Genomic DNA, 15,112 nt, shown 5'->3' on the forward strand with positions numbered 1-15,112 from the left:
GTAAGTAAAGGACTTTAAGATACTTTGCAGGAATTTTTGTGTTGTGTATAGCTCTTGGATTCTTTAATTGAAATATTTAATGTGAAAATTGGCAAGTTACATGCAGTTGTAAGAATTGTTACAGAGAGATCTGTGTATGCTTTACCCAGTTTCTCCAGTGGTAACATTTTCCAAGACCATATTATAATATCACAACAATGAAATTGTCATTGATATATCTACTGATCTCATACAGATTCCTCTAGTTGTACACAGTGTGTGTGTGTGTGTTCGTGTTCATTCTGGAGCATAGATTTTTACTTAAGAATATATTCTGGAGGAGAGTCCAGAGAGTCAGTTGTGCTGTCATGGAATGTATGTGTTCCTGAAAACCACCAAGCTATGCAAAATCCCAAATAAAAAATCACAGGGCTTATTGAGATCCTCAAAATGTAATCAGTAAAACATAAAAAAAAGAAGATAGAATCCCAATAAATGCCGTAGCACAATTTTACACCTGTTAAAAGTTTGAGAAACACAATGTAATAAGTACAGCATTTAACCTTAAAAGCCTGAAATTTGTTTGTGGAAGTGGGTGTCAGAGGGTTGCAGTGGTGAGTTATTTTATGAAGGAAGGTTACTTAAAATCAGTTGCCTAAAATTCACCCACCAGAAGTGAATGGGTTTGGCTCATAATACATGGTGAATTGGCATAGCCAGTAGATGTTTGACTTCTGTCCTTATGTGTGGCCGGTGGCTTGAAGGGAATAAGCAGCAAGCCGTCCCTGTAGGAGGAAAGTTCATAGGGTTGGGCCAAGACATGGTCATGTTTGTCCTTTAAACCTATTGCAAGAATCGAGATTTTAATTTGTAAAGAAGCATGTATTGAAAGGTTTGGAAAGGGAAGTGACATGATTTTACTTGGGAAAGATTAGTCATTCTGGCTACTATTTAAAGATTAGACCATAAATTAACAAGTAAAGTAGGGAGATCATTGAGAGACAACTATAATAAATCAGGGGTGAGAAAATGGTAGCTGGATCAGCTATTAACATATTTAGTAGGGAGATACAGATTTTTTTGTCCTTTGAAAGTAAGTAGCACATGATTTGCTCATGAATGCTATGAGGGACAAGGGAGAACATGGTTAAGGGTGGCGTCCAGGTTGGTGTTCTGAGGACCTAGGATAATGGAGCTGTTATGAACCAAGATGGTGACTACTGGAGACAGCAGATTCAAGCCCATCTGGACATGCTGAGTAGGTGAATAGAGGTATGGTTTAGTTCCTGGAGGAAGTGTGATATATAGACGTAAATTTTGGAGTCCTAAGTACAGAGAGAATGTCATCAGACACGAGCCTGGTTGAGGTTCCCCCACTGTAGTGAGTGTACATAGAAAAGAAGTGAGATCAGACACCTGAGCCTCATGTGGTGCTCTCATTTGTGCTCCTCCTATTCCTCCTATCCTGTCCCCCTTGCCCTTTTCTGGCTACTTGATCTCCTTCCACCTCACCAAGCTTTTTCTCATCTCTTTTTGGCACTTTATCTACCTTTGTGTTGGATTGTTTTAACCTGGCTCTCCCCGTGAGTGACTAGTCCTTAGTGTCAACTTGGTTATCACCTGCACAAAGTGGCTGCCCACACCTAGAATACAGAAAGGAGCTCTTTTTCCCCTCCTTTCAGTTTAAACAGTTACTCAACTCCTTCCTCAATTTAATTTTTATTCCCTTCTAATCCTCCCTTTCCTCTCCCTCATTAGTTTTATTGATACATCTAGAGCAACAAGAGAACAAGAAGCATACATTTTATTAGGTCATTGGCCATAGTAGTGAGTTGTGCCATTATCATTTTGTAAAAAGAACTGAATATATTTCAGGATATGGAGTAAGAAATAGGCTATGGATAAAACAGTACTGCTCACTGGGTTGGATACAATCACTAATAATTTAGGCAGGAAAGATATTTCCTGAGGGAACCGGAGCCTGGTTTACCCTTGTCCACTTGCTTTAGAGTGTCCAACATCCATTCCTCCTCTATTTTCATTGCCATGACCCTATCCGGAGGCTTCTCTACTGCCCCTGACCTAAAATTCTGAAACTAACAAAACTGACTCCAAAGTTTCGGGGTACCTGCATTTGAAAAGCAATAGCATGATGTTTATTAGCTTCCAGCTACGGAGCGAACGCGTGTTGTTACGAGTAACGATGGAATGATATGTCGGTTTGGATCTGTGTCCTTTTGAGGGCATCTGAAATAATATTTTTGGCCTCTGAAGCAAGCTCGGCTTCGTGGAGTCTGAAATAACATGTTTCTAAACACTTTGGCGATCTGTTGCAACAACGTCCCCAGAAGTGTGGGTGCTGATCTTCCCTAAGGAGGCAAGCTCCAGTCTCTCTTTGGCGAGGCCATTTCCTGGCCATCCTCGCGGTGCTGCCTGACTTACCTGGGAGGTAGGTGTGGGTACATCGTTCGCAGAGTCTGCAGAGCTGTGGGAACTACATTACCCAGAATGCTCTGTCCGAGCGCCTGGCGGCGCTGAGCCAATGAAGGCTCAGGGGAGGGCCCTTCTGTGCTAGCCCGTCATATTGGGGCGGGACTTCCGGCGTCCTCTTGTTGGCGGTCGTTTTGGCTTTTCAGGGCTTACCGTGGTTTAGGGATGCTGCTGTAGTACTGGTTTGGGAGTGAGCTGACGGGGTCAGAGAAGGGTCGGGAGGAGGCGCTGTCCCCACCGCGCAGATTTGGGTCCACGGCTCGGTGACGCCGCCCAGACTGCCCGCGCCGGGGCCGGGACGGGGACCGCCGGCTCGGGTGTCCGCTCCGCCACAGAGTCCGATGGCGGCGGCCGCGCGCAGGGACCCGGCTCAGGTAAGCGCTCGTCCCCCCAGCCAGACCCCGAAGGCCCAGGCCCCGGCGTCCGGGACAGGGAGGCGGCGGCGGGCGGGGGCCCCGTGCGGGAGCGGGCTCCGGGCCGAGGGCGGCCGGGGCCGAGGCTGGAGGGGGGCTGAGGCGGGAGGATTCTGCCCTCGGGGGACAGAGAGGAGCGTGAGGCGGAGTCACGCCCGGACTGCGGGCCGAGGTGCCGTACCTTCAGGTGAGGACTCTAGGCGCCAAGGGGACTTTGGCCGAAGGAGAGACACGATCTCCTTGAGGGTTTTAAGTTTCCCAAAGGTTGCTGGGAAGGAGAATAGACTGGAGGGGGTTGATGAGGACAGTGAGGTGCCGGCAGGTGACGTTCCTGTGCAAGGTCACACCCGGGTCAGAGTCCTCTCTGAGGCACAAAGGTTGGACAGTCAGCGGAGGTCACCTGGCTCCAGGGCCGGGCGGGAATATAGGGAGATCGGAGCCCATGGAGCCTGGCCATGCTTGCCTTCCTCTGGGGCCTGCCTCTTTTCACAGGTTTCACGAGGCCAGCCCGGGTCAGGGGAGGGTCTCAGTCCCTTACTGGTCCTGACTCCTCCCAAGTGGTTTCTGGGATTAAGGTGTCTTGGGGCTCTGTCTGCCACTCTCCCAGTCCTAGTGTCTGGGAGACCTTGGAGAAAGTCCAGGCACAGAGTCCTGAGTCTAGGCTGAGGGTTATATGGAGGGGTTCTTGTTTCTGGCAACCAGCTGAAAGAGGTGCGGAAGGTTATCCCAGGAACAGGTACCCGTGTGTGCAAATGCTTGGAGGCAGCTGGGAGTGTCAAGGGAGCTGAAGATTTCCCTTTTTTTCCTCATGGAAACAAAGGGACAGGAGCAGGGCTGGAATGGCTGCCCTTGGGGTCGGTTGTCAATTCTGGAGGTACTAGGAGGTTTGATTAAGAGCAAAGTGATCTTACCGAGGTTTTAACAGGCCTCGTATGGCTGCACAGTGGAGAATGGACTCTGGGATAAGGGAGGGAGAAGGATGACCAGGAAGGAGGCTGCTGTAATAGGCCAGGTGAGTGTTGTTGGATGTAAATGGTGGCCATCGAGGTGGGAGAAGTGGTTGGATCCTGGACTCTTTTTTTTTTTTTTTTTTTTAAAGTAGGGCCAACCAGACTTTTTGATGTGGAAGGTGAAGGACAGAAAGGAAGGAGTTGGGGATAACCCCAAAGGTTGTGGTCTTAACAGCTGGAAGGACGGAAGTTCCATCAACTGAGATGGGATAGTCAGTAATGGGTACAGTTTTCAGTGGGGTATCAGGAGGTTTGTTTCAGCCGTGTTAAGCCTGAGATGTTTCAGAGACTATTGAGTGGAGGCATTAAGTGGGCAGTTGCACACACAGTCTGGTAGGGAGGGGGTTTCAGGATGGAGCCATCCCAAAGGTGATTGCCGCAGTGTCAACCAGGGTGGAGCTGTGGGTTGCGTTGAGGAAAGGGAATCTTCAGGTCCTGGTGGTAATACTGTTAGCAGTCCAAGAAGAAGATGGTGTGGCCCAAGAATGGGGCCTCTGGCTTGGACACCTGGTTGAGGGTGGAGGGTATTGGGTACACAGGTGAAGGAGAAAAGTGGCTGGCAGGGAAGTGTGGGTAGGAGGATGATCTGGCAGGTAACCAAGGTTTCCAAGGGAAAAGTGGACGTGAGAGGAATGTGGAGGCACAGGAGTAATTGAGGCAGGATGATGTTCCCCAGGACTTTGTGGTGACCCTTGGGTAGAGCATGAGATGTTTCGGTCAGGATGGTAGGTTATTTCAGAGTCCACTGTGGTCATCTGTGGGTTATTAGGCCTGGGATAGGGAACCAGTGGGGCTGAGTTTTGAATGAGGTTTAGGTGTGACTGGAGATGTTTCAGTCAGGATGGTAGGTTATTTCAGAGTCCACTGTGGTCATCTGTGGGTTATTAGGCCTGGGATAGGGAACCAGTGGGGCTGAGTTCTGAATGAGGTTTAGCTGTGACTGGAGAGGACAGGAAGGGCAGCACAGAAGTTGAAGAGGGCCAGAGATATCTGAGATGTGCATGTGGTTCTTGTCGGTGAGGCTGAAGCGAAGAACAGAGCCAGCTTTCTCTCTAGGAAGGGGAGGCTTTCCTAGCAGGATTCTGGAGTGCCCTTGGAGTGGAAGGCATTGGAGGTCTGGATAATACTGGATTCCATTTGAGTTTGCCAAGCAAGCACTGTCAGTCTAGGGAGATGCCTGTGTGTGGGGCTAGGGGGTCGTGGTGGTGGTGGAGAGAGCGCCTCTGTGGGCTCCAGAGATGTAAAAGGTACAGTCTGTACATCACAAGTGCAGTGATGTGCATGTGGAGAGGGACTGTGAGCTAACGGCCCCAGGGTCCTGGTGTTGGGGACTTAAGGTTGAAGGGAGAGCCCAAATTTGGTTGAGTCTGGGACACTTAGTCTGGAGGACTGCAAGGGTATTGCTTAGCAGGAGCGTTGGGGCCCTATGTGCCAGGCCCAGAGTTTAGGTGGCATTTATCTGATGACGTGCCGTTGTTGCTGAGGGTTGTACACAGTGAATAATGGGACCATGAGGAGAGACCAGCAGTGGTGCCAATGGGGTGATTTTTGTGGGCGAAGGGATTATAGGTCCTTAGGACAGGGGCTCTTTGGGATATCATCTGTCTCTGTCCTGACAGGACAGTGTGACATTTGAAGATGTGGCCGTGTCCTTCTCCTGGGAGGAATGGGGGCTCCTTGATGAGGCTCAGAGACGCCTGTACCTGAATGTGATGCTGGAGAACTTGGCACTTGTGACCGCCCTGGGTAAGGCCCTCATTCCCTCCCCAGGGACCTGGGCTTTCTGCTTTTATCCCAGGGATAGCTCCCTATTTCTCCCATCACAAGCATGGGCATTGCTTCCTTCCCCAGTTCCCTGGTTAGTTGTAGTCCTTAGGGCTAGTTGAGTGCACTGCACCAAAGCCTCACTGGGAAGGTATTCGGGGTCAGAAGTCTTGCAGTTATGCTAATGGCTTCCACCTTGCTTGCCCTTCAGCTGTCTGGCTGACTCTGTCCAAGTCCACTGCACCTCTCTGCCCCAGGTTTTGCCCCCTTCCTATAGGTGATGACATTTCCTGTCCCTGCCTGCTCCAGGAATTGTAGTCACTGACATGGTCAGTACTTATGTGGACTACAGGCAGTTCTTACAGGATCCTCCTCTGAGGATTTTTTTGTAATACTAGTTTTCTTTCCTCTGGTCTGTTATGTGTTAAGTTGCTCTGGGCCACTGCTGGTCACTCATCTGTCCCACCTTTCCCTTAGAACTTGCATCATGCATGTCCCATTTAGCTCCCGAACCAGGGGATATGGAGGAGAGTCCTGGGTGCTTCCCAGGATGAACGTGACTCCAGCCACAGCAAGGTGGGCTCAGAGGAGCCCTGGCCCTGAGAAGTGTTAAGTAGGAGAGAACTCTGTGTTCAGATGATACCAGAAACCTGTCCTATTCCACCGGTGGCCATTGGCCACCTCGTTTCTTTTCTTTTTTTTTTTTAAAGATTTTATTTATTTATTTGACAGAGAGAGACACAGCGAGAGAGGGAACACAAGCAGGGGGAGTGGGAGAGGGAGAAGCAGGCTTCCTGCGGAGCAGAGAGCCCGATGCGGGGCTCGATCCCAGGAGCCTGGGATCATGACCTGAGCTGCAGGCAGACACTTAACGACTGAGCCACCTAGGCGCCCCGGCCACCTCATTTCTACTTTTACTTCCCCATTCTTGACACTTGCTAACTTGTCATTTCTGCTCTGAATTTGGTTAATTCCCACCTCTCTGGACTCCACATGTCACCAGTTCCTCTTATTGCTTCCTCTGTAGTGCTTTCTCACATCGCCCTACACATTTTGTATCATGAAGTGTGTACATATCCTCACATAGTTCTTTTTTTTTTTTAAGATTTTATTTATTTATTAGTGCACGAGCGGGGAGAGGGGCAGAGGGGCAGAGGAAGAGGGAGAAGCAGACTCCCCGCTGAGCAGGGAGCCCTGTGCGGGACTCCATCGCAGGATCCTGTGATCATGACCTGAGCTGAAGACAGATGCTTAACCGACTCAGCCACCCAGGCGCCCCTACTCACATAGTTCTTAAACACCAGCTCTCTTACACTTGGATTTTCCTGAGCTTAGATACACCTTTCTGCAGTTGTCAGCAAGGATTTGCTGGAGCCTGCTGCCCCTCTCTGTGCCACATCCCATCCTTGTGTTCTTCACCTGGAGAGGCCACCCTCACTGTCTGACCTGTAGAGGCCCAGTACTAAACAGCAGCAGCTTCTTTTTTTTTTTTTTTAAGATTTTATTTATTTGAGAGAGAGAGCAAGTGCACAAGTGCGGGGGAGAGGCAGAAGGAGAAGCAGACTCCCCGCTGAGTGGGAAGCCTGACTGAACCATCCAGGTGCCCCACAGCAGCAGCTTCTTTACCCTGACCCCAGCTCCTTCATCCTGGAAACAGTGCCATCAGCACATTCCTTGGTGTGTTGGACACACATTTGTGATGGTGTTGCCTCTTCCCACTACTGCCTATATCTACTTCACTAGAATTTCTCTGCTTTCAGGTTGCTGGCATGGAGCAGAGGATGGGAAGGCACCTTCAGAGCAGGCTGCTTCTATAGGAGTGTCACAGGTCAGGACTCACCATGCAGGCCCATATCCCCAGAAGGCACCCCTCTGTGGGATATGTTGTCTGGTCTTAAAAGACATTTTGGGTGTGGCTCTGCATCAGAGAACACGTCCCCAGTTGAGATCTTACACATGTAGGAAACAAGTCTGTTTCACTGCAAACCTTCGCCAGCATGGGAAGCAGCACAGTGGAGAGAAACTGTTGAAATGGGCTTCATTTGTGAAGAGCTGCAGGTCCCATGTGTCAGGGAAGTCCTTTACCAATGGGGAGGTTGATAAGGATTTCCTCACTACTTCAGGCCGGCACCAGCACCAGGCCACTCATAATGGGCAGAAACCACACGGTTGCACCGTGTGTGGGGAAGCTGTTCCCAGTGGGAAGAGCCGTTGCAGTTGGTGTGAATGCAGGAAAACCTTTAGCCACAAATACACTCTTGCTCAACACCTGAGTGTCCGCACTGGAGAAAGGCCTTATGAGTGCAGTGAATGTGGGAAATCCTTCACCCGAAGGTTTAACCTCTTTCAGCATCAGAAAGTCCACACCGGAGAAAGGCCCTATAATTGCAATGGATGTGGGAAATTCTTCACCCACATCTCCAGTTTCATTCAACACCAGAGAATTCACACTGGGGCAAAGCCTTATAAATGCAGCAGATGTGGGAAATTCTTTGGCCAGAGCTCCAGCCTTATTGTACACAAGAGAGTTCACACTGGAGAAAAGCCTTATGAGTGCAGTGAATGTGGGAAATCCTTTAGCCAAAGTTCCAGTCTCATTAAACATCAGAGAGTTCACACTGGAGTGAGGCCTTACGAGTGCAGTGAATGTGGGAAATGTTTTGGTGACACCTCCAGCCTCATTAAACACCGTAGAGTTCACACTGGAGAGAAACCTTATGAGTGCAGGGAATGTGGGAAATTTTTTAGCCAAAGTTCTGGCCTCATTCAACACCAGAGAGTTCATAGTGGAGAAAGACCTTATGAGTGTAAGATATGTGGGAAATGCTTTACCCGCAACTCTGACCTCATTCAACACAAAAGGGTTCACACTGGAGAGAGGCCTCATGAGTGCAGGGAATGTGGAGAATTCTTCAGTGACACCCAGTTTGCTCAACACCAAAAAATTCACATCAGAAAAAGGTCTCATGAGTGCAACAAATGTGCAAAAGCTTTCAGCCGAAGGTCTAACCTCATTAGACACCAGAAAGTTTACCACCACACAGAAAGGCCATATATGTGCAGCAAATGTGGGAAAGCCTTCAGTCAGTGGTCTGCTGTGATTCAGCACCAGAAAGTTCACAACGCAGATCGGCTTTATGAGTGCAGTGAATGTGGGAAAGCCTTTAGCCGAAGGTGTAACCTCATCCGACACAAAAAAGTCCACACTGGAGAGAGACCTCATGAGTGCAGTGAATGTGGGAAAGCCTTCAGCCGGCAGTCTCACCTCATTGGGCACCAGAAAGTTCACACAGCAAAGCCATAGCCATGCAAGGAGCAGGCTTTCTACATGTTTGATACAATGACATTGGAGGAGAGCCTTTGTGAGGGAGACGTCTTCCTGAAGTTGAACTCATACATCTGAATATACACGACAGGGAAGATTCCCTGTAAGTTCCAGGTACGTGGGAAGCTTCTAGGAACCATATTGCGCTTCCTAACCGGCTTGGGGTCCTTGCTGAAATTGTGTGACTGCCAGTTTTCGTAGTATAAGTCAGCGCTACTGCCTAGAAAGGCCCCCATGGTATGCATCAGTTATCCCACTGTTTAGGGAAGTAGATCTCTGTGTTCTGTCTGGAGAAAAGAATGAGCAACCTGAGCCTTTAGAGTAACATCATTCCCTTTTCTCTGATTAATGTGTATACCTGACCCAGTTTTCTCCCAAAAGACCTTATCTGGGTTCTACTGGTGGCTTGCAGAGAAGGTTTGTCTTCAGGGACACTGTTTTCATATGACACTTGTGATGGATTTTTCCAGTCTCCATGTCACCAACCCATAAACTGCCTGCCTGACCTTGCTATGACTTGTGCAATAATAAAGGCCTTATTGTTTAAGCCACCTTTAATCTTGGGGGTTGTATTCACTAACTGGTTGCTTTGAAAACATCATGAAGGGGTAAATGGCTTGTGTGACAGTTTCCAACTTTGGTGTGCCTCCAAGGGCAACAGGCTTTGTACAACTAATATGCAGCCTGGAAGCCAAGATTTTTTTTGTGGGCCCAAAGGTCACATTGAGGAGCGGGCACTTGTGACCATCCCCAGTGTTTCTGGGATTGGTTCCTTTGTTTATAGTGCGTATCATGTAATGACCACACAGCTAAGGGGACTTTCTTCCCCAGGTCCTTCAGAAGAGTCACGTGCCCTGATGCCCAGAATTTGGTAGGGTAGTGTCACTGGTTTTAACACTAAAGGACTCATAGTTGGTGGGAATCATAATTCCCGGGGGGGGAAATCATAATTGGTGAGAAACATTGGGTTGATAGGGAATGCTGGAGCCTGCAGTAAAGTAGATGGAACATCCCTCTTCTGAAAGTGCACCCACAGCTATTCCAGTGTCTCTGGCTGTGTTGAGTGAGTATGTACCTCCTGGCCTGTGTATCTTGAATAGCTGAGGTCATTGGCAGAGAGAAATTAAGGTTTTGTGGATTCCTGTTGCTTTCTGGGCTGTTGACCTTGAGACTGCACATGCAGGAAAACAAGGATAGAGAGAAGGGAGATCTCTTAGTCCAGCGGTATGGCCTTTGTGACTAAGGTGGAAACATCCTCCATTGTTCACCAATATTTGCTATCACTGAGGTAAGGCATCCCTCCCAAAACATTAGGAGAGAGGTGATATAATAGAGGGTTGCCAGATTTGATTTTTTTTTTTATAAGGAGTGGGAGAGATTTTTTTATTTTGAACCATTGCTTAAAGCTTTAAGTTATAATGACGTACAGTAAACTGCACATATTTAAAGTGTATAGTTTGATAAGATTTGACAGTATAATCCACAAAATCGTCATAATTGTGATAATGAGCATATAAGTCCCACACATATTTACCTCGTAATTTTTATTAATCTCTCTCCCTGCCCTCTCTGGCTGTCTGGACAAACTTGGATTTACTTTCCTTTACAGTAGACTACATTTTCTAGAATTTTATATGATTGGAATCATAAAGTATTTATTTTTTTCTGGTTTCATATATACTGCGTAATTACCTTGAGATTTTATTTTTTTTTATTTTTTATTTTTTTTAAAGATTTTATTTATTTATTTGACAGAGAGAGACACAGTGAGAGAGGGAACACAAGCAGGGGGAGTGGGAGAGGGAGAAGCAGGCTTCCCGCAGAGCGGGGAGCCCGATGCGGGGCTCGATCCCAGGACCCTGGGACCATGACCTGAGCCGAAGGCAGACGCTTAATGACTGAGCCACCCAGGTGCCCCTATCTTAGAATTTTTCCCCCCAAAGATTCCACTTATTTATTTGACAGAGAGAGACAGCGAGAGAGGGAACACAAGCAGGGGGAGTGGGAGAGGGAGAAGCAGGCTTCCCACGGAGCAGGGAGCCCGATGTGGGACTCGATCCCAGGACCCTGGGATCATGACCTGAGCCGAAGGCAGACGCTTAACGACTGAGCCACGCAGGCGCCCCTACCTTGAGATTTTAAAAAGTTCATTCCTTTCATTGCTGAGTCGTATTCTGTTATATGGATATACCACTATTTGTTTTTCCATATATCTGTTCCTTGGCATCTGGGTTTGCAGGTTTTGACGATTACAAATAAAACTTCTGTGAAGATTCACATATAAATCTTTATACGGATACATGTTTCATTTTTCTTGTGTTAATACGTCTGAGTGCAATGCTTGAATCATAGGGTAGGTGAATGTTTAACTTTTTAAGAAATTACCAAACTGATCTGAAATGGTTATTTTTTATATTTCCTACCAGTGGTATATGAGAGTTTCACTACCTTCCTGGTTCCTGTGAGACATTGGAATTTCCACTTAACTCCTCCCTCCATAGGGTCCATCTGCAAGGATATAAAACCACTCACAGCCAGGCTTGAATAGCTCTTCAGCAACTGAGTCCCACTGCACATGTTGCCTGTAATCTGGTCCCTTTGGTTTGGTGGTGTCCTATGTGACAGGCATAGCAGGAGGTGACAGAATGTTTGCTGACTTTCTTGTGCTATCTGTGTAAGGAATAATCTTTTCTCAGTCCATTTGGGCTTGTGGTTTCCTTACCAGCCATACCTATGGCAGATTGGCAAGCAAAACCTAGCAGCTGCTGCTGCATAAAGTTTGCTTGGCTGCTTGACACCACACCTTTCATTACCATGACTTTCTGGTTTCTTCATATCTAGTAAAGAAGTCACCTTTTGGCTTTCTCTTTCAAAGTTACCTGTAAGCAAAACCATAGTAAAAGGGGCTATGTATAACACTGGAGAAACATCTTTTGTAACAAACTAATATATCTATTAAATAAAGTGTAATAGTTATTTTCAAAGTGAGGACATTAGTAATATAGTACAATATAAAAGTTGTGATAATGTGGAAATATTGGACATTGAATACAGTGGTTTCATAAATACACAATAAGGAGAAATAAATTTCTATACAACTAAAATTAAAAATATCAGGGGCTCCTGGCTGGTTGTCAGTAGAGCATGCAGCTCTTGATCTCTGGGTCGTGAGTTCAAGCCCCATGTTGGGTATAGAGCTTACTTAAAAAAAAAAAAAAAAAGATTTCTCTCAGATGGAGAAAATCTTAAAGCAGTCAGAAAGGGGTAAAGCCAATGGAAATTTTAAAGGAAAGCTAAAAATCTAAAACATTGAAGAAGAAGCAGACATATATCTAGATAATACAATGCAAAGAAGGAAAAATTACAGAGGGGGCATGTTTAGAACAGGGAAACACATGCTGCCTAGACCCATTGTAATAAGGAAAATCAAGGACAGGAGAAAGTTATACACATGTACAGTGAGAGAGAGGAACCAAGGTCAGCTTGAGCCCATTCCTTTTCACAATTCGTGAGTGCAAGTGTACCATGAAATAAAAGCTTTTATTTGTATATGTGCTGCCGAAGCGAGCACTGAAACAAAAGCTTTTAAAGTATTGAAGTAAGGGCACCTGGGTGGCTCAGTTGGTTAAGCGACTGCCTTCGGCTCAGGTCATGATCCTGGAGTCCTGGGATCGAGTTCTGCATCGGGCTCGGCAGGGAGTCTGCTTCTCCCTCTGGCCCTCCCCCCTCTCATGTGCTCTCTCTCATTCTCTCTCTCTCAAATAAATAAAATCTTTTAAAAAAAAGTATTGAAGTAAAAATTACGTATACCAAGAATATCCTCAGCCAGCCAACAGACACATGAAAAGATGCTCAACATCACTAATCATCAGAGAAATGTGAATCAAAACCACAATGAGTATCACCTCACACCTGTCATAATGGTTAAAATAAAAAACACGGAAAACAAGTATTGGCAAGGATGTGGAGGAAAAGGGAACCGTTATGCCCTGTTGGTGAGAATGCAAACTGGTTCAGCCATTGTGGAAAACAGTTTGAAGATTCCTCAAAAAATTAAAAATAGAATTGCCATATGATCCAGTAATTCCACTACTGAGTATTTACCCAAAGAATACGAAAACAGTAATTTGAAAAGATACATGCACCCTGTTTATTGTAGCATTATTTACAATAGCTAAGATACGGAAACAACCCAAGTGTCTAGATGAATGGATAAAGATGTGTGTGTGTTTGTATGAAAATGTACACATACTGGAATATTACTCAGCCATAAAAAAGAATGAATTCGTCCCATTTGCAACAGCATGGATGTATCTAGAGGGTATAATGTTAGGTGAAATAAGTCAGAGAAAGACAAATATGATTTCACTCACGTGGAATTTAAGAAACAAACAAAAAAAGACAGACGTTTAAGTATAGAGAACAGACTGGTGGTTACCAGAGGGGAGGTGGGTGAGGGATGGGTGAAATAGGTGATGGAGATTAAGAGTACAGTTGTGAGCACTGAGTAATGTGTAGAATTGTTGAATCACTATATTGTACACCTGAAACTATTATAACACTGTACCTTAATTATACTGGAATTAAAATAAATTAATTGAAAATTTTTTTAATTTAAAAAGGATAGAATGGGCTAAGTAGTAAATAAGCAGAAATTTTTTAAAAATATATCCTCAGCCAATATGCCGTTTGAAAGAAAAAGCAATAGAAATATTTGTGGGCATATTAAACCTTGGAATTTATTTTTCCAAACGGAATTTACCACAATGACTGTCTTAAAAACAAATATTCAGACAAGACAAACCAAGCAGGGTGGTGAAATAGGGCTGGCATGTAAGGATAATCCATATCTTGATAATGTTTTTTTATTATCTAAAAGAAAAAATAATTTTGTACACATAACACAGTTTAAAAGTAAATTCTGGTATAGTTGGTAGTTTTAAGAGAAAAAGTCTTCTGAGTGCTGAAATACTTTTAAGTTTTCATTTTTCTGATTTTTGTTACTGTTGTTGAACTTGACAGTGGGTTTTTATTTATTTATTTATTTATTTATTAAGATTTTATTTATTTATTTGACAGAGACAGAGATAGCGAGAGCAGGAACACAAGCAGCGGGAGTGGTAGAGGGAGAAGCAGGCCTCCTGCTGAGCTGGGAGCCCAATGTGGGACTCGATCCCAGGACTCCAGGATCATGACCTGAGCCGAAGGCAGACGCTTAACGACTGAGCCACCCAGGCACCCCGACAATGGGTTTTTAAAACTCAGAATTCACAGAAAAATAAGGCACATTTGGAAGATAAGGAGAAAAAAAGATAAGGTGGATTGTTCTTTCAGAAGCTAGGACCTGTTATAAAACTAGAAATGACGACAATTTGGTATTAGATATTTGCACAGAGCTACACGTACAGATCAGTGGAGACCATGTAGAGCTTAGAAGGAGATCCATATACATCTGGACATCCACATCCAGTGTGGAAGGAAACTGCTGCTCCAAAGAAGTATGTTCTGATGTGCATCAGAACACATGAACAAACACTTTTACAGCTGCATTGTTGTTATCGCAACACCTGAAAGCAACACAAAGGTCCATCAGTGTAGAATAGAGACAGATTATGCAATGGTGCCCTCAGCAACAATGAAAATGGATGATACAGACACATTGAATAGCATGGGTGAATTTTACTGACATTCACTGGGCAAAAGAAGTAAGATCAAACAAATACATAGCATATGATTCCATTCATATAAATGTCAATGATCTACAGAGCCAAACTATAGTTTAGGATTTATGCATAGTAAGGAAAACGATCAAGAAAATCCAAAAGATGCTGACTTTAAAAATCTGGCTGTTGACCCCGATGTTTATAGCAGCAATGTCCACAATAGCCAAACTGTGGAAAGAGCCAAGATGTCCATCGACAGATGAATGGATAAAGAAGATGTGGTATATATATACAATGGAATATTATGCAGCCATCAAAAGGAATGAGATCTTGCCATTTGCAACAATGTGGATGGAACTGGAGGGTGTTATGCTGAGCGAAATAAGTCAAACAGAGAAAGACATGTATCATATGATCTCATTGATATGAGGAATTCTTAATCGCAGGAAACAAACTGAGTGTTGTTGG

General features: G+C 45.5%; 1 protein-coding gene across 4 annotated transcripts in view; it reads left to right on the forward strand.

The window, feature by feature from the left end:
- The first annotated feature begins 1,987 nt into the window (after positions 1 to 1,987).
- LOC102739079 (zinc finger protein 586-like) overlaps positions 1,988 to 15,112 on the forward strand; it is a 37,659-nt gene continuing 24,534 nt past the window's right edge. The window contains exons 1-3 of one of the 4 annotated variants that reach the window (XM_081807787.1): positions 1,988 to 2,843; positions 5,512 to 5,638; positions 7,417 to 7,484. In XM_081807787.1, coding sequence (XP_081663913.1) covers positions 2,811 to 2,843; positions 5,512 to 5,638; positions 7,417 to 7,484 — 228 coding nt within the window. In that variant the 5' untranslated portion in view covers positions 1,988 to 2,810. Of the gene's footprint in view, positions 2,844 to 5,511; positions 5,639 to 7,416; positions 9,540 to 15,112 lie in introns of those variants that run through there. The other 3 variants (XM_081807786.1, XM_081807785.1, XM_081807784.1) reach the window with 3 other exon arrangements.

Source organism: Leptonychotes weddellii, chromosome 16, assembly GCF_054177405.1.
Source record: "Leptonychotes weddellii isolate Sample4059 chromosome 16, ASM5417740v2, whole genome shotgun sequence".
NCBI lineage: Eukaryota > Metazoa > Chordata > Mammalia > Carnivora > Phocidae > Leptonychotes > Leptonychotes weddellii.